The sequence below is a fragment of the Gnatocerus cornutus genome, chromosome 1 (assembly GCF_029298725.1).
Source record: "Gnatocerus cornutus isolate USDA-ARS CGAHR chromosome 1, icGnaCorn1.1, whole genome shotgun sequence".
NCBI classification, from domain to species: domain Eukaryota; kingdom Metazoa; phylum Arthropoda; class Insecta; order Coleoptera; family Tenebrionidae; genus Gnatocerus; species Gnatocerus cornutus.
Genome location: NC_142233.1, coordinates 9,536,028 through 9,560,927, shown reverse-complemented (window position 1 = coordinate 9,560,927; position 24,900 = coordinate 9,536,028). Strand labels below are relative to the sequence as shown.

The 24,900-nt window shown below is 34.8% G+C and overlaps 1 protein-coding gene across 2 annotated transcripts; it reads left to right on the top strand.

Annotated features, from left to right (window-relative positions):
* Window positions 1–41: 41 nt before the first annotated feature.
* Window positions 42–22,892, top strand: LOC148180225 (DGAT1/2-independent enzyme synthesizing storage lipids). Of its 2 annotated transcripts, none has more exons than XM_088049920.1 (5): window positions 42–332; window positions 442–678; window positions 21,964–22,131; window positions 22,179–22,369; window positions 22,420–22,892. In XM_088049920.1, exons 2-5 carry the CDS (start codon window positions 519–521, stop codon window positions 22,744–22,746), a joined length of 846 nt encoding a protein of 281 aa, XP_087906046.1. In that variant the 5' UTR covers window positions 42–332; window positions 442–518; the 3' UTR covers window positions 22,747–22,892. The 2 variants fall into 2 exon arrangements, with proteins under 2 accessions (XP_087906046.1, XP_087906045.1); XM_088049919.1 differs by having other exon boundaries at window positions 42–336.
* The last annotated feature ends 2,008 nt before the right edge of the window (window positions 22,893–24,900 follow it).

Genomic DNA, 24,900 nt, shown 5'->3' with positions numbered 1-24,900 from the left:
GATTGTTGATGCTGTTTTAAAGTTAACGCAATTGTGGTTGTTGCAAAATTTTGTTAGTACTGCGCCCTCTAGTGATTTTCCACAACGAAGGACGAAGCCCCATGCCCCACTTCAATATCCTACTCCGCGAAACAGGTGACGCTGACAGGTGACAGTCAGCCAAGAACAGCTAGAATGTAGACAATTTTCGTTTGATTCCAACGTAATAGATGTGTTAAATGATCAATGAGAAAACGAAGTAAAATTATTATTAAAGATTGACATTGTATCCTTGAAGATCAGTCATTGTTACAATGACGATTCAGTCGTACTTAAACCTAGTCCATGAGCATGTGGGTAAGATGTTTGTTTTTACATTTGTCATGCCTGTTAGATAACCAAACATGTTTTTAATTAACGATACAAAGTTGCGATTGTCTATTTATGATGTTTTTATTTCAGTGGAATACATCGACATTGATTATTCATTATGGTTAACATGGTGTTTGGCCCCCTTGCTCATTTCGTTTTTACTTCCAATGGTGATAGCTCTTTTGTTGTACCTCACTGCTGTTATTTTGTATATTTACAAACTACACTGGAGGAGTATCAGGATCACGTTACAAATAGGTGATAGATGGGAGGCTGCAAGAAGAACAACGGCGGCTGTATGGGATGCTCATGGCTGGATTTGGCATGGTAAATACACACAGATTTTAGACTTAAGAGGGGAAATTACCACTAACATAAGTTTTTTACATTCTGTTCCAATGTTCTGTGTCCAAGATAATCCGTTATTTAGCCCCGTTTCGTAGTTTTGTATTTTAATCTTGACTTTAACGTTAACATAACTTGATGATTTGCCAACGTTATAAAATGAGCAGTTATTATCAGTTAATGTTCATCCATCATACGGCACATTAATCACGTACTTCACCTAAATCACGGTTTTAGATAAAAAGAACATTGCTAGTCTTGCTAGTCTGAATTTTTAGAAATGACTAATTTTAATCGTGAAGGATGTTGGCACCTAGAAATGTTTTTATAGTTTATTTAGTTGTATTCATAGGAAACAAAAAATAGTACTCTAGAATAATTACTTTGAAAAAAAAATTGTAAAAAAAAATTTAATTATGGAAACTTTCCGAGTTTTGGATAACATTGGGTAATATTTGAAAAATTGTGTACGCTGAATTAAAATGTGGCGTCGGTTTCTTTCTCATCCTCATTTTTGTTTTGTTTTTGGAAAGAAACAATTTTGCTTTAAAAATTGTTGAATAGGAACTAATGTAGTCATTGAATAGTTTTTTTGTATAAAATGTGGTAATAATGATAACACTAAGCCCGTTAAATTCAAATTTGACACTATTTTAGCTATATCATTCCTCGTTTTTCTGTTTTTTTGAACTCCACTAATGTTGCAAAACTGAAACTATTTTTTGCTCCTTTGCAAAAAATGAGGGCGCAATGGTAAAATTATGAATAGCTGAATGCAAATATAACATTGTTTTTGATGTAGCACTGTCCATTTGCATTATGTCAATTAAAAAATTCTCTTTTATTTACTGATAAAAGTTTTCATGGGCTTTAATGTGACGCTTATAAGAACTTTAAGATTTCTACTTTGATCTGAACACATCTTTAATTCTATACAAACCCCCTTTAAGAAATAACTTGCGTTTTCAAATATGTGGAATAAAATGAGAAAAAAAATACAATTTGCGCACAAATTTCACGACTAGAATATTGAAGCATTTTAGCAAAAAACACAAAAGGGAACTTTATGCAATTTGAATGTTGGAAAACTTTATGATATCTATATTATATTGTTACATCATAATTAAAATACCCTTTCGATACAAAATCAGTTTTGAGTGAGCACATAAGTAAGCAAAATGATAAAAATTTTCCTTCGTGAATACAATTTTGTTTCATATTTCGGGAACTGTGGTCCACATCTTTGACAGTCTGCTTGTTTTTCTTCTTATGGACTGATGAACAAAACGCGATTGGTTGAGAAATACAGTTTGAATGTCTATGCAATTTTTAACATTTTTTTGCATAGGACAATATGCGGTTTGAACTTCTAGGAAAGAGAATTTCACAAAAACACAATGACGCTAATATCTTAATCTATGAAAAAAAATGGACAAATTGCACTGCTCCTCAAATGATAAAATTAATAATAATGATGATTATTACATTCCACTATGTTAAATTTTTGGTCAAACAATTTTTATTAATTAGAGGCTAATACCACAAAATGACTCTCAATAAAATATTTCGTTTAAATTAGATGGCTAAACCTGTACAACTGCACTGTAATCTTCAACTTTGCGCCACTGTAATTAACTCATCAAGATCGTTACGTTCAACATTGAAACTTGTTTTTAATGAGAATGCAACTAATTTCTGATTTATTTGAAAACTGTATAAAGTTTTTCTCATTAGGTGCTTGTCTGTAATGATGGAGTTTTATTATGCAATCATTTCCTGACAAAGGAGTAGTAAAGTCACCTTTATACAGACGTATAAATAAAGCAAAAAAGGGTCTAAATGATGGTCAAAACTACTTTACATAATTCAATTCAACGACTGATAAATTGACTTTGGCATCTTGGGTTTTATAAATGAAAAATTTTAATAGTGTTAACTTGAATATTCGAAGTGCCTGAAACTAAATTAAATAAAAATAAAATTACATAAATATCAAAACTAAAGAGCTGAACTTGAGTTGGCAAGGAATAATCTAAAATAATTTTTCTTTCACTGGTATTTTCAATTACTAACAACATTAGTGAATAATTAACACATGTTTTAAGCCAATATCTTAAACTTGTTTAACAAGTGATTATTAAATAATGTAGCATTGAACCTTGCGCTTTGACTATAGGTGTAAATACGTGTTTAATGTTCGATAAACCATTAAAGGTATCAAGTTTTAAGATTAAATTAAGATAAGACATAGGCATAAACCTAAGAACATTAATGCTTCTTTTAACGCCGAATAGTTCTTGTATTTAATAACCACCATACAAACAACAATAACGTCTAAATAAAGAGAAAGGTCAATGAGACACCAACTACCATTACAATTACTGTTAATGTATGTGTGTATAAATGATGATGTTTTTTGCATGAATAATAAAAAAACGCTTGAAAATTTAGCTTCCAAAATATTGTTACGAGAAGATTCTGGAAGCTTCGAGCGCCAGCGCTGGAACGTTCCGCTCTGCTCTAGAGCGAGCGATTCGTGGAATAATTCTTATTCATACGCGGAACTCCCGAATATTCTCGCAGCGCTCCAGCATTAGGCTAGTGGTAGGGGAATATCTGTATATAGGGGAGTAGTGATAGGATTGTAGATAGTCTAGTATTTGGAAATCCTGAAAAGTGTTGTAATTGTGAAGTACGAGAGTGTTCATAGTGCACAATAAAATTGTTATTGTTACAAGCGAGACTTTTGATTTTTCGGCCAACGTGACAACTGGTGTCAGAAAGTGGGATCCCGTCCAGCATTGTGATCGAGAAAATTCTGGAATTTTCGATCGGAAAATTCGTGACATTACCGGACTGTGACATTGTTACTTGATTGTGGACAATTTTTATGCCTGTTCAAACCAGACAGCAAGCCGCAGAAATGGAGGCGCTGCAAGAATTGATGGCTTCGATGATGGCGAAAATGGACACACAACAAAAATTGATTACGAATTTAGAAGAAAAAAGACAAAGAGAAAAACTGGAAGAAGAAGAACGAAGACAAAATGAAAAACATGAAACAGAAGAAAGAAGACAAAGAGAGAAACTAGAAGAGGAAGAAAGAAGACAAAGAGAGAAACTAGAAGAGGAAGAAAGAAGACAAAGAAAAAAACTAGAAGAGGAAGAAAGAAGACAAAGAGAGAATGCAGAAATCTTGAACCAGCTTAAAGATATGGAACAAAACATGAACGTAACTATTATGGTTAAAGTCGACGAAATTCAAAAAGAGGTAACAGAGCGGTTAGGAGGCGTTGAGGGAGAACTACAAGGCGTCAAAGAGGAAGTGAAAGATTTGGAGCGATTCAAACAGCAGGTGGAAGACGAGTTACTGCGCTTAAGGCGTCAAGTTCCAAATAGGACCGGCCTGACCACAACGAAAGAAATGAAACCCCCGACTTACGATGGGTCGACTTCACTGGATAATTACAAGCTGCAATTCGAAGTGGCGGCCAAACAAAATGGATGGTCGGAAGAAGAAAAATCCTCATTTCTGATAGTTTCCTTGAGAGGGGCGGCTCTGGACTTGCTAGAGACAATTCCAGGTCGAGACAAAGAGCGGTACGACCAGCTGATGGCAGCGTTAGAGGCCAGATTTGGAAACCAACACCTGCAGCAAGTATACGTCTCGGAGCTCAAGACGCGGCGGCAGAGAACTGGAGAGTCTCTGCAGGAATTTGAGGCAAGCGTCAAGCGCCTTGTTTTGCTCGCCTACCCTTCGGCTCCGGCGAATTTTGTGGAACAACTAGCTGTGGATACGTTCCTGCAAGGGATTCGAGATCCAGAAATACAAAGAACGGTCCGACTGGGCAGCTATCACTCCGCAAAAGAAGCTCTGGTGCGCGCTCTAGAGGTGGAAGCCGTTTTCAAGAGCTCTGTGAACGTCCCCGATTACCGACGAATTCGAGGTGTGGGTATTGACGAAGAAGAGGCAACACCTACCGCTTTCGTCACGAAAGCCGAGCTAAACGACATCCTCAAGGAAAACAGGGAGCTACGGATGGCACTGAAGCAGCGAACTAGCCAGACCTGCTATCGTTGCGGAAAACCAGGCCATTTTAAACGTGACTGTAGGGTTGTTCTTAGGAACGACCAGAACGGTCCCCAGTCACGTCCTCAGCAGTCGGAAAACTAAAGCCCAGCAGTGTCAAGGGGCACACACTGGCTGGGGAGAGCACAAGCCCCAAAGTTATTTCCGTTATGCGTTTGAAGAGGAATTTTGAGAGTTTGATAATTGAAGGAAGTGTGAATGGGAGAAAAGTGAAGATGACGGTCGACACCGGAGCCATGGTTTCCCTTGTGAGAAAGGACATGTTGGACAACAGGACATCTCTGGAAACAACGAGTGCTATTTTAAAAACAGTCACGGGAGATGTCGCCACAGTAAGTGCCGAGGCAGAGGTCACGGTCCAGTTGGGAGGTATGAAGTTTCGGCATCGGGTGCTGGTGGCAGGAATTGAGGATGAGATGATCCTGGGAATGGATGTTATTGGACGACATGGGATTTCCTTTAATCACAACGAGAAGATCCTCAAGATTGGAACCGAAAGCTTTGTGTTATCGACCCCAGAAGTAAAAGAAGATGGAGTGAAAGCGTACTTGTGTGGATGGGAACAGCGAGAAAGTGATAAGTGTGCGTTTAGGAAGTAACTTTGGGAGCTGCGTTGGAATGATTGAACCAACTAGAGACATGACAAAACCAATTCTTGTTGGAAAGACACTAGTAAAAGTGACGAAAGAAATACCTGTGCGGGTGGCGAATATCAACCCTACTCCAGTCACGATCAAGAAGGGCGAACTAGTTGCTGTGTGTGTTCCGATCTCCAGAATAAGTGACGCACAGCCATCAAAGAAAAACGTGAAGACCGTGAAAAAGTTAAAGCTGGAGGTAGACACGAGTGACCTTTCTGAAGAAGAGGCTCTTAAAGCGCAGGCTTTCATCAAGAAGAATAAGGACGTGTTCGCCGTTGAGAATGAACCATTAGGAAGAACGAACATCGTTCAACACAGAATCAATACGGGCGACCATCAACCCATCAGACAGGCACCGAGAAGGTTACCGTGGGCGAAGCAAGAGCAGGCCGAACAGTTGGTAAAATCCATGCAAGAAGAAGGGATTATTGAAGAATCCAACAGTCCTTGGTCTTCGCCGGTTGTGCTCGTAACCAAGAAAGACGGTAGTACAAGATTCTGTGTGGATTACCGAAAACTCAACGATGTTACCAAGAAAGACAGTTTTCCATTACCCCGGATTGACGACACTCTCACAACTCTGTCAGGGTCGACGTGGTTCTCAACCTTAGACCTGAAGAGTGGATATTGGCAAGTGGGACTTCATCCCGAAGACAAGGAAAAGACAGCGTTCTCCACGGGAAGTGGCCTGTACCACTTTACGGTTATGCCTTTTGGGCTTTGCAACGCACCCGCTACATTCGAAAGACTAATGGAATGTGTGTTGCGAGGATTGACGTGGACAACTTGTCTGGTTTATTTAGACGACGTTATGGTCATGGGTAAAAACTTCGATGAACACCTGAAGAACCTTCAAGAAGTGGTAGACCGGTTTAGGGGTGCCAATTTAAAACTTAATCCGAAAAAGTGCCATCTATTTCGGAAGAAAGTGGAGTTTCTGGGGCATACGGTGTCATCTGAAGGAATCAAGACCTGCGAAGATAAGATTCAGGCGATTAAGGAATGGCCCAGACCCAAGGACAAGCACGATGTGAGAAGTTTTATTGGACTTTGCACGTATTATCGGCGGTTTGTAGAAGGTTTCGCCAACATTGCTGCACCTCTGCACAAACTAACGGAAGCAAAGGCATCATTCAACTGGACATCAGACTGCGAAAGCAGTTTCAAGCGGCTGAAGTTAGCTTTGTGCACTAGCCCGATTTTGAGCTACCCCAGGACTCATGGAAAGTTCGTCTTGGACACAGATGCCAGTAACATCGGCATTGGAGCGGTGTTATCGCAGGTGCAGGATGGAGAAGAGAGAGTGATCGAGTATTACAGCAAAGTGTTGAGCAAGCAAGAGAGAAATTACTGCGCTACAAGAAAGGAATTGCTGGCCGTTGTAAAATCCGTAGAGCATTTCCACAAATACTTGTTTGGCCACGAGTTCTTGATAAGGACTGATCATGCTGCCCTCACGTGGTTACTACAGATGAAAGACGCCGAAGGACAAGTGGCTAGGTGGATTGAGCGGCTGCAGCAATACCACTTCAAAATCAAACATCGACCAGGAAAGCAACACAATAACGCTGACGCTCTCTCTAGAAGACCTTGCAAGGATTGCAAGCAGTGCGCGAAGATTGAAGGGCCATTGCCGATAAACAGGATGGTTATCGGTTGTGATGATGACTGGACTACGGAGAATCTTCGGAAGGATCAACAGGCGGACCAGGAAATTGGGCCACTGCTGGAGTGGAAGGAAGCGGATAATGGAAGGCCGCGTTGGGAAGATGTCTCGGAAAAGAGTCCAGGGTTGAAGGCGATGTGGGCGCAGTGGGACTCACTGCGAGTAGAAAATGGGGTACTGAAAAGGGCTTGGGAAAGCGCAGACGGGAAGAAAGTAACCTCCCAGTTACTAGTGCCCAAGAATAGAGTTCCCCAAGTACTCAAGGAGGTCCATGACGGAACATCAGGCGCTCACTTCGGAGTGAACAAAACCTTAAGTAAGATTAGGCAGCGGTATTACTGGGTTGGCTGCCGGGAAGATGTCGAACGATGGTGTAGGAGATGTTCAGTTTGTGGGGCGAGCAAGGGACCTCGAACGCGAACTAAAGGAGGCATGAAACAATACAACGTGGGAGCCCCGTTCGAGAGAATCGCTCTAGATGTGGCCGGGCCATTTCCAAAAACTGATGACGGCAACAAGTACATCTTGGTTGTGCAGGATTATTTCAGTAAATGGCCGGAAGCGTATGCCCTTCCCAACCAAGAAGCCACTACAGTAGCTCGAGTCCTAGTGGATAATTTCTTCAGCAGGTTTGGAGTTCCACTCGAAATGCATTCCGATCAAGGAAGGAATTTTGAGTCTGGCGTTTTTCAAGAGATGTGTAAGCTGCTGGGAATTAGGAAGACTCGAACCACACCCTTGCACCCGCAATCCGACGGCATGGTCGAGAGATTCAATCAGACGATGGAGGAACATCTGTCCAAGGTAGTGGAAGAGCACCAGAGGGATTGGGATCGTCGACTGCCCTTGTTTATGATGGCCTACAGAGCTGCCATTCATGAAACCACGGGAGAAACACCAGCGAAGATTGTGTTTGGAAGAGAGCTGCGTCTCCCTTGTGATCTTCTGCTTGGTTCGCCTGGGGCGGAGCGAAGGGAAGTACCGGAATTCGTCGACAACCTGAGGGAGACCCTACTGGATACACACCACCTTGTGAGGCAGAGGATCAAAATGGCTAGTGACAGAATGCGGTCCCGATATAATGTGACGGCTAATCATGAAGGATTCAACGAAGGAGACTTGGTGTGGTTATTCAACCCTCGACGAAAGAAGGGCCTATCTCCGAAGTTGACACCTACATGGGAGGGACCGTATAAGGTGATCAAGCGGATCAACGACGTGGTGTATCGGATCCAACGCAGCGCCCGTTCAAAGATGAAAGTGGTTCATCTAAATAGACTTTGTAAATATCACGGAGAATCAGGTGTTTGGTCTGATCGGGACGATCAGAACTAAGAGGGGGGCAGTGTTACGAGAAGATTCTGGAAGCTTCGAGCGCCAGCGCTGGAACGTTCCGCTCTGCTCTAGAGCGAGCGATTCGTGGAATAATTCTTATTCATACGCGGAACTCCCGAATATTCTCGCAGCGCTCCAGCATTAGGCTAGTGGTAGGGGAATATCTGTATATAGGGGAGTAGTGATAGGATTGTAGATAGTCTAGTATTTGGAAATCCTGAAAAGTGTTGTAATTGTGAAGTACGAGAGTGTTCATAGTGCACAATAAAATTGTTATTGTTACAAGCGAGACTTTTGATTTTTCGGCCAACGTGACAATATTAATTCATTTCAATACAAAAATATCGTCTGGTTGTTGTTTACCTTCCCAAATGCTGACTAATTTTAATAAATAAATAAAAATTTAAATTTTAAAAATAGATTAAGGTTAAATGTTATTAACATTTACATGACGAGTTTTGTACAAGTTTGTTTTACATTTTGCGCATTGGGCTATTCTAAACTAACTTGGTCCTGTTAAAGATGCATAGCGGCGAAAATGCCTCTATTGATCAGAAAAACTTAATTTATTGATTTCACAGATCGCTAGGGACTAACGAAGGATTAAATATTTTGAATTTTGAGCATTAAACGACAATCCGAAATTTTAATGGTGTGTCTAACTGAGTTATATTTCGACCTTAGGCGATTTTGAGCACAGTTTATAATTAAGCGTTAAATTCTGCTTAAAATGAACTAAAATACTTCAGTTTACTCTATAAATATATAAGATGTTGGCATAATTGTAAAAGTTTGACAACAACCCGAAATTTCGCTCAGTTATTTTTCGATTTAGGGTGATTTTGAGCACAGTTTACGATTCAGATTGAGTTTCCCCAGTATTCGTAAAATTCAAATATGACCAAACATTGAGAGGGATTAATTGCCGTCATAGGATTCGAAAATGGGCAATTTTATCGTAGGTTTTAACATAAATTTTAATCGCATTAAAGTGATAATAATAAATTTTAATTGCACTTTTAATTTATGATTTGGGGTTCAGCTTATGACATAGGTATCATTAAATGTAATGTAATTGTAAATGAAGCATAAAACTTGTGTTGATTGTTTAGACTCCACTTGATGTGACGCCTCTGCTAGAACCAAAAGCTTCAATCAACTGAGTTGTGCGTCTGCGCATTATGAGCTTGCTAATGCGCATCCGTTGGTTTGGTTGGATTTAGACAAATATGATTTCGATTTTACGGGCTGTAATTACACAAAAGTTAGGAAAATGACACATTCCGGTAATCGTAAAAAATCGAAGTTTCCTAACAAACGTTTCTGTCAAAGTGACATTTTATGGATCTGTCAAGTTACTTTGAGTTCACACTGGAAAGCAAAATTGGGAGTGTTGAATCAAAACAGACATTAAAAATGAAATTACGAATAAAAATAACTGTAAATCGATATAAAATTAATTGCTCTCTGAAAAAAATGTTTTATGTTGCTAATTAAATTTTATTACAATAAACATCTATAAAATGATAGTAGAACTACCTGTGTTTTAATTTCATATTGTTCTTAATTTTATTACAGTAAACACCCATAAAGCCACACTAGAACTACGCAAAAAGGAAGCATCCTGAGTCTATACAAGTCATGAACAAAAATAAGAACTCAGGAAAAGACATAGCTGTAATACTAAAATAAGTTTTGGTATTGTACAAAGTGAAACTAGATTTTCGTGAGAATTTCTAAGTCGTGATTAGTGGCTAAAAACATGCGGCCTGAACACAATTTGTCATTATTTGAAAACAGTTTTACAGAACCTATTGATTATACTTATAATAAAGTTAAAACTAATGAAGCATTTTATACAAGTTGTAATAAAAAGAGCGAATAAACTTTTTACTATTAAGTTTTTGATATGAAAAGTTGGATATTTTCCAGCATTTGTACTTACATCTTATCTATGTATTATCAGAGTAACAAAAAAATCAAGCATTTCGTAAATAGATACATATTATACATGTTTATTACATTTTTTTGACATTTGATAAAATTTTATTTGAGAAGGTTCTGTATGTACTGTATGTACATATCAGCAAAAGTCGAAGGTTTTAATGTATTAAGTACGTTCAGCATTTAGTTAATTTACATTTATAAAAATATGATTTTGTTGAATTTAATCTACCCTGTGTTGCACTTGAAACGAATAGATACAAGTTCTTAACTCATAACATTTTTGCTAAATACTTACTCAGGCAGTTCAAAAGGCTAATATTTTGGTGGAATAAACTAAACTCGACTTGCTGCAACATTTTAATAAGACCACTTTACCAAGTTCTGCTTCCTTTTACAGATGTAGATCACATTTATTAAGAAAAGTTGCTCAGAATCAAATTTTTCAAATTTGAAATTTTACACTAAGATAGGAAGAGGGCAAAATTTTACGTAGTTTTATTATGATGGCAGATTACTTTTACATAACATTACATTGTATGAGTAATATTCGAGGTGACTCTCATGGTGATTTAAATAATGGTAATTAATAAAACTACATAATTGACTAGAAGTTAAGTACAGTGCAACATTTAATGTTCAAATTAACCTTTGAATCAAAATATATTATCTAATAAAAAAACATTTTTTAAGGACCTGAATTTTGATTTGTAGTTAATTTTTTCTGTGGTGGGTTTGTGGGCGCTAAAATTTTTAAACTTGCTTTTTTGGTGTGTACATAATTTGATTATATTGTTAGTAAAATCTATTGAATGACAAATTAGACTGTCGTGAAATATACTGTCAATGTCAGACATTAAAGCGTTTCTAAAAACGTTTAGAAAAAACTGCGAAATTGACGTTTTTTTATTGTTATTGTTTCGTTTTTTATGAAACATCAATTTTGACTCATCTCTCCTGCCACTGAAAGCCTGAATTACAAGTAAACTAACATTCATACTAAAATTTGTACGTGCTGGACTGAGTAAGCCAGCTACAGGAAAAATTAATTATACCTAAGATTAAACAATAAACAGTTTAGCTTATTTGTATCTTAAATTGCTGTTTTTTGAATACATTTTTGTTTAAACAATAAATCGTTTATCTGGTCTGTGTACACAATAATAATGTTATTGCACGCTTTATACACGGATAACATTCAATCAGGACCTATTAATGTCCATTGTAATAAATGGCATTAAATTAAAAAGGTAATATTTCCATTTAAAATCAATCGTAGATAATACTTTGTAAATCACAGATGTTAAATGTCTCTTAATGACTCATCCAATAAAACACAGGCCTACAATTTATGTCATATTCCAAAACCTGAAAAGATGCTTAATATCTTTGAAATTACTATAGATTGAAAAAAACGGTCTGCGCCATAGTTTTTCTCGCGCTTTGTTCCTTTAGAATCACCCCTAAAAAAATCTCACTCATTCGATGATAATTTTTGTACAGGGTCCGACAACACTTGTGTCCACCCCCAAAATCGTCTTTAATTTAAAGATAAAATTTTGAAAATTTGCATACGCTCACAGTTGACAAAGCTCTAGAAGCTGACGCAAAAATATGTTTATTATCACTAATAGTTTTGGCGTCGCGACGCCTTAAAAATATAATTTTTAGTTAATTGTGAAGGTTTGTGATATCAACCCCTAATTTAATTTTTTTCCAATATAAATGTGTTAAAAATATCTCAGTTGTTATTTTAGATTCAATGCAAATTGTCTTCAAAATTTGAGAAAAAAATGCTGTTTTATCAAGGTAGTTTCCAATTTCATTACATCAAAATTGGGAACTACGTTTACACCCATCTGTCAGCATCTTGTGTCAAATGACATCTATCCTTTGGCTTACTTTAGATTGTAACAAAAGTCTTCCTTGGTGTTAATCAAAATTAGCCTTTATAAGATTGAATGAAGTGACTTGTGAAATTTTGGTGTAAACGTAGTTTGTCGCTGCGCTGTCATAATTTTGAAAACTAACTTAATAAAACAACGTTTTCTTCGCAAATTTTAAACACAATTTGCATTAGATTTAAAACAAAAACTCAGATATTTTGTATCACAGTTATGTTGAAAAAAAATTGAATTTGCGAATATTTCCGCAAAAACTCAAAAATCAAAATGAAAATTATACTTTTTAGGAGTCGCGACGCCAACCAAACCGTGATAAAAAACAAATTTTTGCATCAGCTTCTAGAGCTTTATCAACTATGAGCGTATGCAAATTTTCAAAATTGTAACTTTAGAATTAAAGACGATTTTGGGGGTGGACACAAGTGTTGCCGGACCCTGTATATGTATTTTGTTTGTTTGGTTGCCACTCTTAAACTATTTGATCTGCCGATCTGAGATTTAGACAGTTGATAGATTTTGAGCTGCTCTTTTGATTGATGTAATAATATAACTCTTTCACCCTAAAAAACATGAAGACCCTTTGAAAACATATTTCGGTCAATGTCTCGTTTATTTGTGAAGCAAACTCAAGTTATTTTTGCTCATTTAACGCAGAACCCAAAACTGGGCGTATTTTTAATATATGTCAACAATTAACTGAGAGGGCAAAATTTTTGAAGGTTCGAAAATATCAGTGCTGAATTAACCATCGTTTTTCTCGCGCTTTTAGAATTCGCTCTCAAATACCCAAAATTCGATGGGCGATTTTTTCGCGAAAAAGATTCATGACTAAACAACATTTTTGGAGCAAATTTGCGTTATTATGGCTCATTTTACGCAGAGTTTTGCGTGGATTTCAAATCTGAAATTTTTAATGCTTCATATCTTCAAAACTACGACAGATAGATATTTTCATCTTAATAGAAATAATATACAAGGTGAGTCGTCTAATAACGGGACCCGAGATCGGGTTAGTAGTAGATCGTAGTTAGAGCATTAAATATTCTTAAGTAAATAAAACGTGATTAAAACACGAATGCAATATAACGTTTTATCCACAAGCGTAAATTACTCGAAATTAAAAAAAAGTGACATTTAAATGGTACACAAAATGTACCTTCCTTGATGTGGATAAAACGTTTTTTTGTGTGTGTCACACAGTGGAAAAAATGTTAGTTAAAACAGTTTATAAGTGTGAGAAAAAGTCGATTTAAAAGTTAATAATTGTGGATAAATTGATTTAAATTGTATAACTTTATTAGAACTTTTGAAAGAAATGTAGGCGTAACAAATGTGTTTTCGCATCACATATTTAACCCCGTTTATACCCATAAGTAAGTAAATTCAAAATACATACAAAAAAATCACTTTTTTGTGATTTGTTAAGTTCTAAATTCAAATAACTTTTCAGTTGTACAGCCGTGTCTAAAATGCGTAAGTGTATATTTACCAAAAAGTTTATTTAATCTAAATGACATGTTATGCAAGATGTCACTATTGATTTATTTATAAATTCATGATTTTAAAAAAATGTTGCAGTTTCAGATAGATTTGTGTAAAGAAGCTGATTCATTAGCCTGAGTACAGTACGCGCCGGACTTGTGGATCTTTCCCATGGTAGTAAATGAGAGTGCTTCCACTAACCGAAATCGTCTCGGAAATTGCTACTGTTTGCTGCTGAAGCCGCAATTTATGTTGCGAAAGTGCGTATCGTTCGGACGTTCTCCATCTCTACCTGATCAAAATTTGCTGAAGTAACGTTCGGTTCTATGCTGGTTCGATAGATGCAGCCCCCGACAAATGTCTGCTGATTCGGTGCGTGCAGTGCGATCGGGTCCGGCTAATGGAAGCTATACTTTATAGTTTGTTAGGTAATTTTCTATTAAATAGACGGTGGCCAACAGAAAGGAAACATGAGGGGACCAAATTTATTAGTGGAATTTGTATCACTACTCGACTGGGTACGGATGAACACGTTCTGAGCAAAATAAAATAACTTTTATTTACAATCTATCAACATTTTAAAAGTAGGAAAGTGAGCTATTATCTCCAGTACCTATCAACTGGTCGAAAATGCCCACTTCCTGACCTCCACATGCCAGATAACTAGATTTTGAGAGAACAGTAGGCGAAACCACTGGAATTGACGTTTTTAAAATAAATGTCAAATATTTATTACCTCGAATTGGTCTCGTGTTGGTGTTGTGTTGAATTGTAGTGTCTTCTAATCCTGCAAATGATGTAAAATTTAAATACAATGAACATTCGATATAGTCACCCTGTCTGGAAACATTTTTTTTTTAAGTTGCTTTTATCAAAAATGTTGATTATATCGAAATAGGTAAATAATATTTTAAAAATAATATTCTGGTAAATAAAAAATAGCCACTTTATACACCGATATACACAAAATAACCACAGAATGTACCAACAGAAACGAAAAATCAATAATAAATAATTATGAAATTTGGGACAAAGTAAAGAGCATAAACAATAACGAATCACAAATTAAAGACAATTTCTGACGGTACCTCAATCAGAATCTATACAAACAAAGAGAGGAAAAATAGTAAAAAATTGTTATTAGTGTTAATAGACAAACAGCGAAAAATTAACAATAAAAGACAAGAAACAAACATTAAAGAAATACCTTACAAATACTAATATAGAAAACTACGAAGAATACCAATTGTCAAGAGCAAGAACAAGTAGTAAGGTAAAACAAGAAAAGGAAAGAACATGGAAAAAATTTAAGAAGAAAATAGCAGAAACATCTTTCAGAACGATAAACACTGTCTCTTCTGTTTTTGCATTTTTAACACGTCTATTTTAGCGACTGACAGTTGATGTGATTATATCGAATGACAGAAACTAAATTAGTTGACTATTGGGAGCGCGCATAAACGCCGGTGGCGCCCTCGTCCGGCAAAACTGTTCTCTTTTTACATATACACAAGATTATTTTTGTACAGGTTAAAGTTGTTTACAACTCAATAGTGTTGTATTTAAACAACAAATAGTTAAATTCGTAAAATGCAGCCAACGAAAATAGGCTCCGGATGTGTTAGTTTTACAAATTGTTGCATAGTGTGATGTCACAACAATTATTCAAACACCGATAAAAACACAAAATTTTATAGTTTTCCGTACAGACCACATGAACAAGACCGGCGAAAACAATGGATAAATGCCGTTAAGAGAAATACGTAAGTGAAATTTTGAAAAGACGAGTTCAACTAACTTCAATAATTGTTAACATTTATAGGTTTAACAGCAAATGCGCTTGGGCACCCAAACCCTATTCGAGAATTTGCAGTCAGCATAGTAATGTAATGATTAATGTTCCAAAATTTGTAAATTCAAGTACTCAATTCAAGTCTAATGATTTTGAAAAATCGTTTTTATTTGAATGTGAATATTATGGTAATAATGAAATTGCAACATCATGCAACATACCTGTAAATAACAATTTCAAAAGTTACGTAAATAAATGCATTGGTCCAAATAAGGAAGAAGATGTGTGTGCAGGCTTTCATGGTTTTTCTTCTACAAAAACTGATGAACAGATAACTAGCTTGAAATACTTGAAATATTTTGTCATTACTAAGTATTACAACACATGGAAATGACAAAATTTGTCTTAAAGATAAGTTATTAATATTTTTAATGAAAATGAAACTTGGAATTTCCTATTCTGCAGTAGGAATGTTGTTTGGAGTTCATAGATATACTATTCAAAGAATATTCATCGCACTATTGGAAGAACTAGCACAGAAGATAAAAAATTATGTTTTTTGGCCTAGCAGAGAAATTGTGTCAAGAACAATGCCAGAAGTTTTTAAAATCAAATAGCCCAATTGTCGTGTTATCTTTGACTGTTCAGAAATACGAATTCAACAACCAGGACCTATAGATCATTGCATTTATACTTATTCACATTACAAAGGCACTTTTACTGCTAAATTTTTAATTGGAATAACTCCGTGTGGATTCATATCATTTATATCTGATTGTTATGGTGGTCGTTCTAGTGATGGTTTTATAACTAACTCTTGCGGAATCCTAGAACTTTTGGAAAAAAGCCGTTCTTTGTTAACCTACAATAAAACTTCTTTAGAATGTCAGTAACCAAAAAATGTTGTAACAAACCTCAAGTTCCACGGAGTACTTGGCCTTAGTACTCGGTCGTAGTTGTTCGGTGAATAAACTTAACAGTTTCAGATCCAAAATGAAGTTCGATTTCCATACCTAATAAATATCTAAAACACTACTTAAACACCACAAAAACACACAAACAATCACAAAAACATTACAATCGTACACCAACCAGTGACGATTTATATGTAAATATTTCAGCTGTCACTTGTAGGGGGCGCTATATTTAAAATCCGCGCGCTCCCAATAGTCAACTAATTTATATTGATATATTAAAGGTTGCTTATATCAAATGTTTCTTATATCGAATGTTCACTGTACTTTGGACATGGCCGACTATTGCATTTATACGATTGTGAATAAAATAGTATACAAACCTTGGCGGAAGTTATATACCTGTCTCTTGAGGAATTGTTGAAACTTCCGAGAGGAATCTTGAACTTTTCGCCTAGGTATGAAATCTACAAATTAGTTTTTTTAATTTTACTCAGTGAAATTAATTATTTTAATTAATTACTCTTATCGAAACAAGTATTGTGTGTTCATACAGTGTGCAAACATTAATCATAATTTAGTCAATTTCATTTCGCTGTGTTGCATAATAAATCCAGTGTAGTTTAAGTTAATTCATAAATTTGTCGCATTGTTGCCAACTGCTCCTGATAAAGCTGTTACATTAACCCTAACAATAGTGTGGGAATAGCTACAGAAGCTGGTGCACAAATTATTTATCGTACTTGTTGAAAGATTGTTTTACCGGAGAAATGTTTCTTTGTCTTTTCATCCAAATAGAGGTTTCTCTAAAACATTTACATAACAATTTGCTTACAAAAAAAATCGTCTTTTTAATTAATTACACTTTTTTAAAATGTTTTCAAGAAAATTTTAACTGACCGAGGCTTATGCTGGGACGATTCCACACCGAAGACGCGCTGGGGATGCCACTCTCGAGTCCCTTTGTTTCCAAGAGAACATAATAGAATGTTATAAAGCGATAATCATTATATGACTCCCTTGTTTGATCTTGGATGATGATTTACGATCTACCAAGAAGTAAACCGAAGTTGTCAAGTTGACCAAAGACGTTGCCAAGATCTCATTTATCTTAAATTCGAAATGCGTACAATGGGTTCCGGTTTGTGTTAATTTTAGAATTTCATTTCGTGGCTGTTGGTTATTACTGTTTATTTCCTGATACATTTTGCACGTAATTAAAGTTAATTAATTAAGCGCTGATTACCTCTAATCACAATGTGGTTGTAATAACATGTAATGAGGTTCTTACAAGGCTTCATTTGATAGTTTTTAGAATGACAATGGTAATAGATAAAGAACAACACAATATGAGAATTTTAGCAAAATATACACAATATGACATAGAATTTTGACATCCTTTGAATTGCTTTAATTAAATTAGATGATGTTTGAAATTCGTTGGGTTAATCGAAAACGTGTTTTTTTAATGTTTCAAATCTTTCAGATTATAATCGATTCATTTCACTACTTCTATTTCTTGTTCAGCGTGTCCACGAGTTATAATGAGCCAGACTAAATGCGAAATGCAACCCAACATACACTTTCATAACAAATGCTAAAATGCTAAACTGTAAATCAAAAATAAGAATGTACCAACGGCATATCTTCCTAGATTTAAAAGTAAAAGCGCTGGTTGTTTTTTTCTATTGTCCAAAAAATTATGCAGATGTCAGGTTTTGCATTTAAGCGACCCAAATAATAAATAATAGTAAATTATTAGATCATTAGTTGTAGTAGATCTTTTAACCCTCTAGCTGTTATAAACGTATATGTACTTTTTGACATTTTCCTCAACTACAAAAGATCAGAATTTGAAATTTTGGGAACAAAAATTAGCGAATAAGACAAATCGAATGACAATATTCACGTATTCGTGACACTTCCGGTTATGCCGAAAATAGTAGTCAACTTGCTTATTTAAAATGAAACACTCCATATATTATTGCATTTTCAGATTCTACATTCAAATTAAGAGTGACTTTATGTATCATGTGCAATGCTTAAATTGAACCATTTCAAAGATATCTTGATTTTTCTAAAAAAAATTACACAACAGAAGTTATTTTTTCCGAGAGAAATAGCCTAAAGTCTATTTAAAAATCGTCACGTTAATTGGAAAATAAGTACAATACAAACGTACAATAAAATTTTGCGTTAACTTTATGCATGGACACATATTTCCTACTAAAAATACGGAAAAAAAGAAGTGTTTTTACTCTTTTGTTTCCAATTTGTTTTTGTTTTGCAATTTTTTAAGCAAGCTATGGAATGTTGACAATTTAATTTTATGTGGATCTGCTATAAACAAATTTGGTGGTCTAATAGAAATAAAAAAATTTCAAAAATGTTTGTGTAAATTTTTTTTGTAATGCAAATTTAATTTTTTTTTTTTAATTCGAGATATATTTTCAGAAATGATAATAAAAATAAATAAATTTAGGTATAGCACGGTATGTAGAAAGTCATCTTTAATTTGCACATAAAATTCAAAAATGCAATAAAATATAAGGTGTTTTATTTAAAATACGCAAGTTGACTGCCACTTCCTGCATAACCGGAAGTGTCACGTAAATGTGAATCTATTTATTTGACTCATCTTATCCGCTTACTTTTGTCCTCAAAATTTCAAATTCTTATCACTTGCATTTTCTGAGAAAAATGGTAAAACGTTCATCTAAGTTTACAGCAGTTAAAGGGTTAAAAGCTGGCATTTAGCTAAATTTTTAGTTATCTGTATTTCTGATTTTTTTATTCATTGTTTCAGTTTCTTTGATTCATTTAAATCCCTTTTTGGACTGAGTGGAGGCTTTAGACACTTTAGACATGTATTTTAGCAGCATTGTTGAATTCCCTTTTTAGATAAATGGATTAAATTTCTCCTATCATTCGCTCCTCGAATCACCTGTTTCTGGATTTCTTCTATTGATTCTTTTGTATCATGAAATTTTCTTAAAATTTGGAATTATCTATGTTTTGTTTCCGATCGTCTTAATTTCTTAAATCTACTTTCGAGTTTTTTGGATCCTTCTAATTCTTTTGGATTATTATAAGCTTTGACATAAGTTTTTTAGATTCTAAAAGTGCGAATCTAAGATGAGTATCTGTTGAAATTAACATTTAGAACACTTTTGGAATGTTATTATGAATGCAACAATTGAAAAGTTGTGATTTTGAAGTTTTGAAAACCACAAATAATAATTGATACAAGAAATACAAGAAGATGTTAAGACGAACGTTTCCATGTTCGCTTAAACTTATTTAGACTAAATACACAATAACTTGCTGAACATTTGAAATTTGAAATTTAGTACAAGCGCTTAGAATTCGATTTTGAACAACATATCTCATATCTTTAATGCGTTTTAATACGGAGTGTTTCGAAATCACCGCAAAAAACGGCACAGAATGATAAACTTTGTTAATGTTAACCGAAATTTTCATTTAGAATTTTATTTTGTTGTTCAGTTCAAATAAAATCATCAAAGTTAATTTGAAAAGATTGGACTTTCAAAAATCAAATCAAAAAACATTGGACAATATGTTGCCAAATGGAAATAAATTTAAATTTTTAAGGGTTTATTAATGTGAAATTTAACGTAATTTGTTTGTAGTTTAATCTACAAATTTCTTAAAAAAGTCATTTGAATGTTTTCAAGTTTAAAACGCTGTTTAAAGAAGACAAGACTAACTTTTTTAGGGGAAATCTTTAGGGTTTGATTTTGTGAGGGTAATTTGGAACACCTGCATGAAGTAGATATAAATATGCTAAATTCTACAGTATGTCCCCGGATTGAGTTCACAAGAGGAAAAAAAATGTTATTTTTCATTTTACAAAAAAAATGGCAAAGGAATAATATTTTTTGCATAATTTAAAATAAATAAATCTTTAATTAAAACTTTAATATTATGAAGCTGTGTTCTTAAAATCGAAAAAAACAAAAAATAACGAAGAACTTTTTTATTTTTAATTTTGCAAAAAATGTTAAAGGAATGAAATTTGTTCCTTAACTCAAACCAATTTCCACTATTTGATTGACTTATTACCTGTTTTAGCACATAGTTCAATTCTAACTCGTAATTCTTTAAGACTGTTTCGAATTTTCTCAATTTCTGTTAAGGATGCAATTCCATTTTTTTTTCCAATTTTTTAATACTTACACATTATTGGGTAAATTTTTCTTTAATCTTTAACGCACTATTTGATATTGTGAATCCACAGCCTGCTATTATTTAGATACGATTACAAAATTTAATAAAAAAAAATAATGAAAAAATTAATTTTAAGAGTACAAACTAATAATTTTGAAATTTTAATTGCAGATTTATCTGTTTTGAAATAAGCAAAAAATGTTATTCCTTTGTCATTTTTTTGTAAAATGGAAAATAAACTTTTATTCCCTCTTGTGAACTCAATTCGGGGACATACTGTAATTTAGTCTTGATTTAAGTGACTTCTTACATCTTGGTCACGCAACAAATTTTTTAAACGCGATTTTTTCAAGTAATAAACACTCCATATTTGATCAATAACCTCACAAGCACGTGCTATATTGCTGTTGATAATTTCACCCACGTGTATCGAAATTACAGCAACTTTTTTTAATAAAAACTTCAGAGATACCTACTATGTAAGCTTCTGGGATTTCTACAAAGTCGCTCGGTATTAATTTTGCGGTATATTGTTAATCGATTGGACAATCTCCTCAGCATATTTAACCTTAATTGCATGTTAGGAACGTTGTTACCGTCTAACCAACAACAGGATAACTTTCTCATAATACCTACACATTTACACGTGTAATTCAGAGGCAAATGCCACCCTTAACCAAATCTTTTCAGATGTTGTTTAAAAGCTGCCTTGCTTTAACATTAATCTTCGAATTTAAGATAGAGATAATCCTGACTATGAATCTTTGAATTGGAATCTTGCCAAGCCGCAAAGTCAAAACGATTATACCTCAACGAATTAGGAATAATTATTGCTTACGATTTGGTTGTTTTTTGAATATAAGAATACTAACATACAGTAAAAGTTCTACTGACTATCGATTGATTTATTTTGGTATTCATTAGTCCTTTTTTTCACTATGCAAATAGTATTGACTTCATGAAAATATGAAAACGTTTCAACATTGGAAAAAACTCTGCACTCAGTTTCTTGCGGGTGTGAGGTATAAAAGGAAATAGCAGAATATATTTTCTTTTTGAATGTCTGACGCGCTCCACTTAGAGGAGATTCATGCTTGGGGGAGATCTGACCTCGTACGACCTAGACTCTTCGACTTTTTCAAAGACTTCCAATTCGTTGGATAACTTGACATTTAGAGGGACGAGATGTACGTTTATTTTATTAGAATTTGGTACAATAGGTTCAAAGCCAAACCATAAATGACCAGTAAATAAATCAGCCTGTTGCGTGTGAAGCCACTTTGGATTAATCAAACTCTTTATTTCCAGGATATGAGATTCGAGGTCTCGAAAATATCCCTGAAACTGGTCCTGCACTTATCATTTACTACCACGGGGCCATTCCTATAGATATCTACTATTTTTTAGCGAAAACGATGGTTTTGAAAAACCGACTCGTCCACACCGTCGCCGATTATTTCCTATTTAAAATTCCAGGTCAGTGTAGTTTTTACGCCCAGACTAATTTCAGTAATGATTTGTAGGTTTCAGTATTATTGCAGATTGCATGAAAGTTGTGCCAGGTACTATCCAAACGTGTTCTAACATTTTAAAAGAAGGCAATTTACTGGCGATTTCCCCAGGAGGTGTCTACGAAGCTCAATTTAGCCACCATTACAACTTGATGTGGAAGCGGCGTCTTGGTTTTGCTAAAGTCGCTCTAGATGCCAAAGTCGTGAGTAGTTTACATTCTTTAAATATTGAAATAACTTGTAAGTGTTTTAGCCAATTATTCCCATGTTTACCGAGAACCTAAGGGAAGCTTTCAGAACTTTAAGTATTGGCCGACGAGTGTTCCTGCGATTGTATGCACTTTTCAAGTTTCCTTTTGCTCCAATTTACGGTGGATTTCCTGTCAAAATGGTCAGTCATGTCGGAAAACCGATAGCGTACGACCCGAATTTAACACCGGAGGATTTACAAGCTAAAGTTGCGGCCTCTTTAAATGAACTGATTAAAAGACATCAAAGGATACCGGGTAGTATTTTATATGGAATTTTGGACAGAGTACCGTACTTTAGAGCCAAAAACTCGGTGCAACATGAGGAATGAGCTTCCATTTTGTACTTCTCAACATTCCTGCGATATTGATTTTTATAAATTGTTATGTATAAGTTCTTAATTTTTATTTATTTATTCCTAAATAGGGTGAATGTACAGTAATTGTTATAGTACAAATATATACTGTTTGGTATAAATGGTGTGCTATTTTTAGTTTAAAGACCTTTTTAGTTTCGATGAATTGAAATTTTCGTTGTCTAACTAACAATGTGGGTGCTTACAAAGTAAACGCTCATTAAAGATTGCTATAGTCAGAATCGATTTATCGTTATTGTTAGTGGGTTCTTGTTAATTTAATGCACAATAAGTTTATAATATGAAATTAGTAGTGTACATATTATTTTTTTTACAAGCGTAACAAAATGCTCCTGTTATGATCCACAACATCCCATGTAGAAATCAGCCATTGTTTCGCAGTTAAACAATATTTACTTTATATTAATGACAAAATAATGTTAGCGCCTAAAGTGCTATTTTGCAGCTATTTGAGGTTTGAATTGCAGGGCCGGCGCTAGCTTTTGCAAGTCGTACAAATGCACAGAGCACAGATATTCGGCTAATTTCAAAGAAAAGTCTAAAACAATACATCTAATATAGCGTGTGTTCCATTAAATTTTTATTCTACACAGGCCATGCATTTTGAACGTATGTCTGCTTTTTGCTTGAAAACTGTCAAAATTCTAAAATATTTAGTTTTCATATGTCATCAAAGTCACATGATACTTTTATTGGTTTTTATCGATTAAACGGTAAGTACTTACCAGTTTCAACGTATTGAAATCTTCTTTACATACTGAAGATTAGGCCCTAGGTAAATCAAATCCTCTTGATGTGAATTTAATTTTAAGGTTGAACTATCCATATTTGAAGATAGGACGTTTCAATGTAAAAGTTCGTACAAAACTGTACGAAAACGAAAAGAGCTATTTAGATGCGGTTTTTTGTGTTTGAAAGAGCACAAAAAATTGTAGTGACGTTACCCTATGATTTAGATCTTGGTTTTATAAACATTTTTTTTCGATTTTAGAAAATTATGTTTTTCTTTATTAAAAATTGACTTAGTAACAACGCTACACATTTTCAAAACAAACCGATTGGCGCAAGAAAAAAGTCAATTTATTAATTAGGACGGCTGTAGTTTTGGTTAAACTTTTGAAATTTTAGCGATTTCAGAATGGTATCTGTCTTTTTCTTTCGCCTCAGGCAAAGACGACCCTCAGTGCAAAACCCTCAATAAAGGTTATTGCTACGTAATTATTTTCTTTTGTGTGGCGATTTGTTGATTTACAACATAGTTATGGTCAACTAACTTTTAACTAACTTTATTAATGAATGCAGTTTGATTTCCGGGCGAAGGCGAGTGCATTATCAAATTAAAAATCAAGAAAATCATTGCCACTCTTGATCTATTCTTGATTCCGAATTTGATAACAAAAGTGGTCAGTTTTTGACCCGTCGGCGTGGAGAGGAAACTTTAATTCTACCTTTTTGGGTATTAAAAGGATTTAATTTTGAGAAAAAGAAGATGAAATTTTTAAATGACTTGCGGAAAACACCGGAAAAAGTTTTAAATATTTTATTGGCCACAACGGATCAAAGAAGCAGTGTTTTGTGGCACTGTGAACGAGAAAAAAGACTGACGGCCAGTAATTTTGGTAGAATTTGTAAACTACCACCAAGTACAAGTAGAGCGAAGGTGGCAGCATGAATAATAGTAATCAAATTTTCGGGTAACAAATACAAATTTTATGGCATTGAAAACGAACCCAAAGCGCGTATAAGTTATTAGAAGAAAAGGAGAAAGAATGTTGTCCAGAACAACTAAAAAATATGAACCTGGACATTCACTGTGGAGATTCACCCCCACATGAACCAAAATTACTCCCGGGTAGACTCTTCATATGTCAGAATAATCCATTTTTGGCAGCCTCACGAGATGGGCTGATAGGCGACAATAGGCTCGAAAATTTGACACCGCAGGAAAGAATTGTTGCAAAAAAATAAAATTTTGTTTTATCACTGAAACAAACACGATTTCACTAAACAAAAACCAACAGTATTTTTATCAAGTCCAAAGACAATTGCTAGTTACGAGATGAAGATACTGTTTTTTCATAGTTTGGACTCCAAAGGGGTGTTCAAATG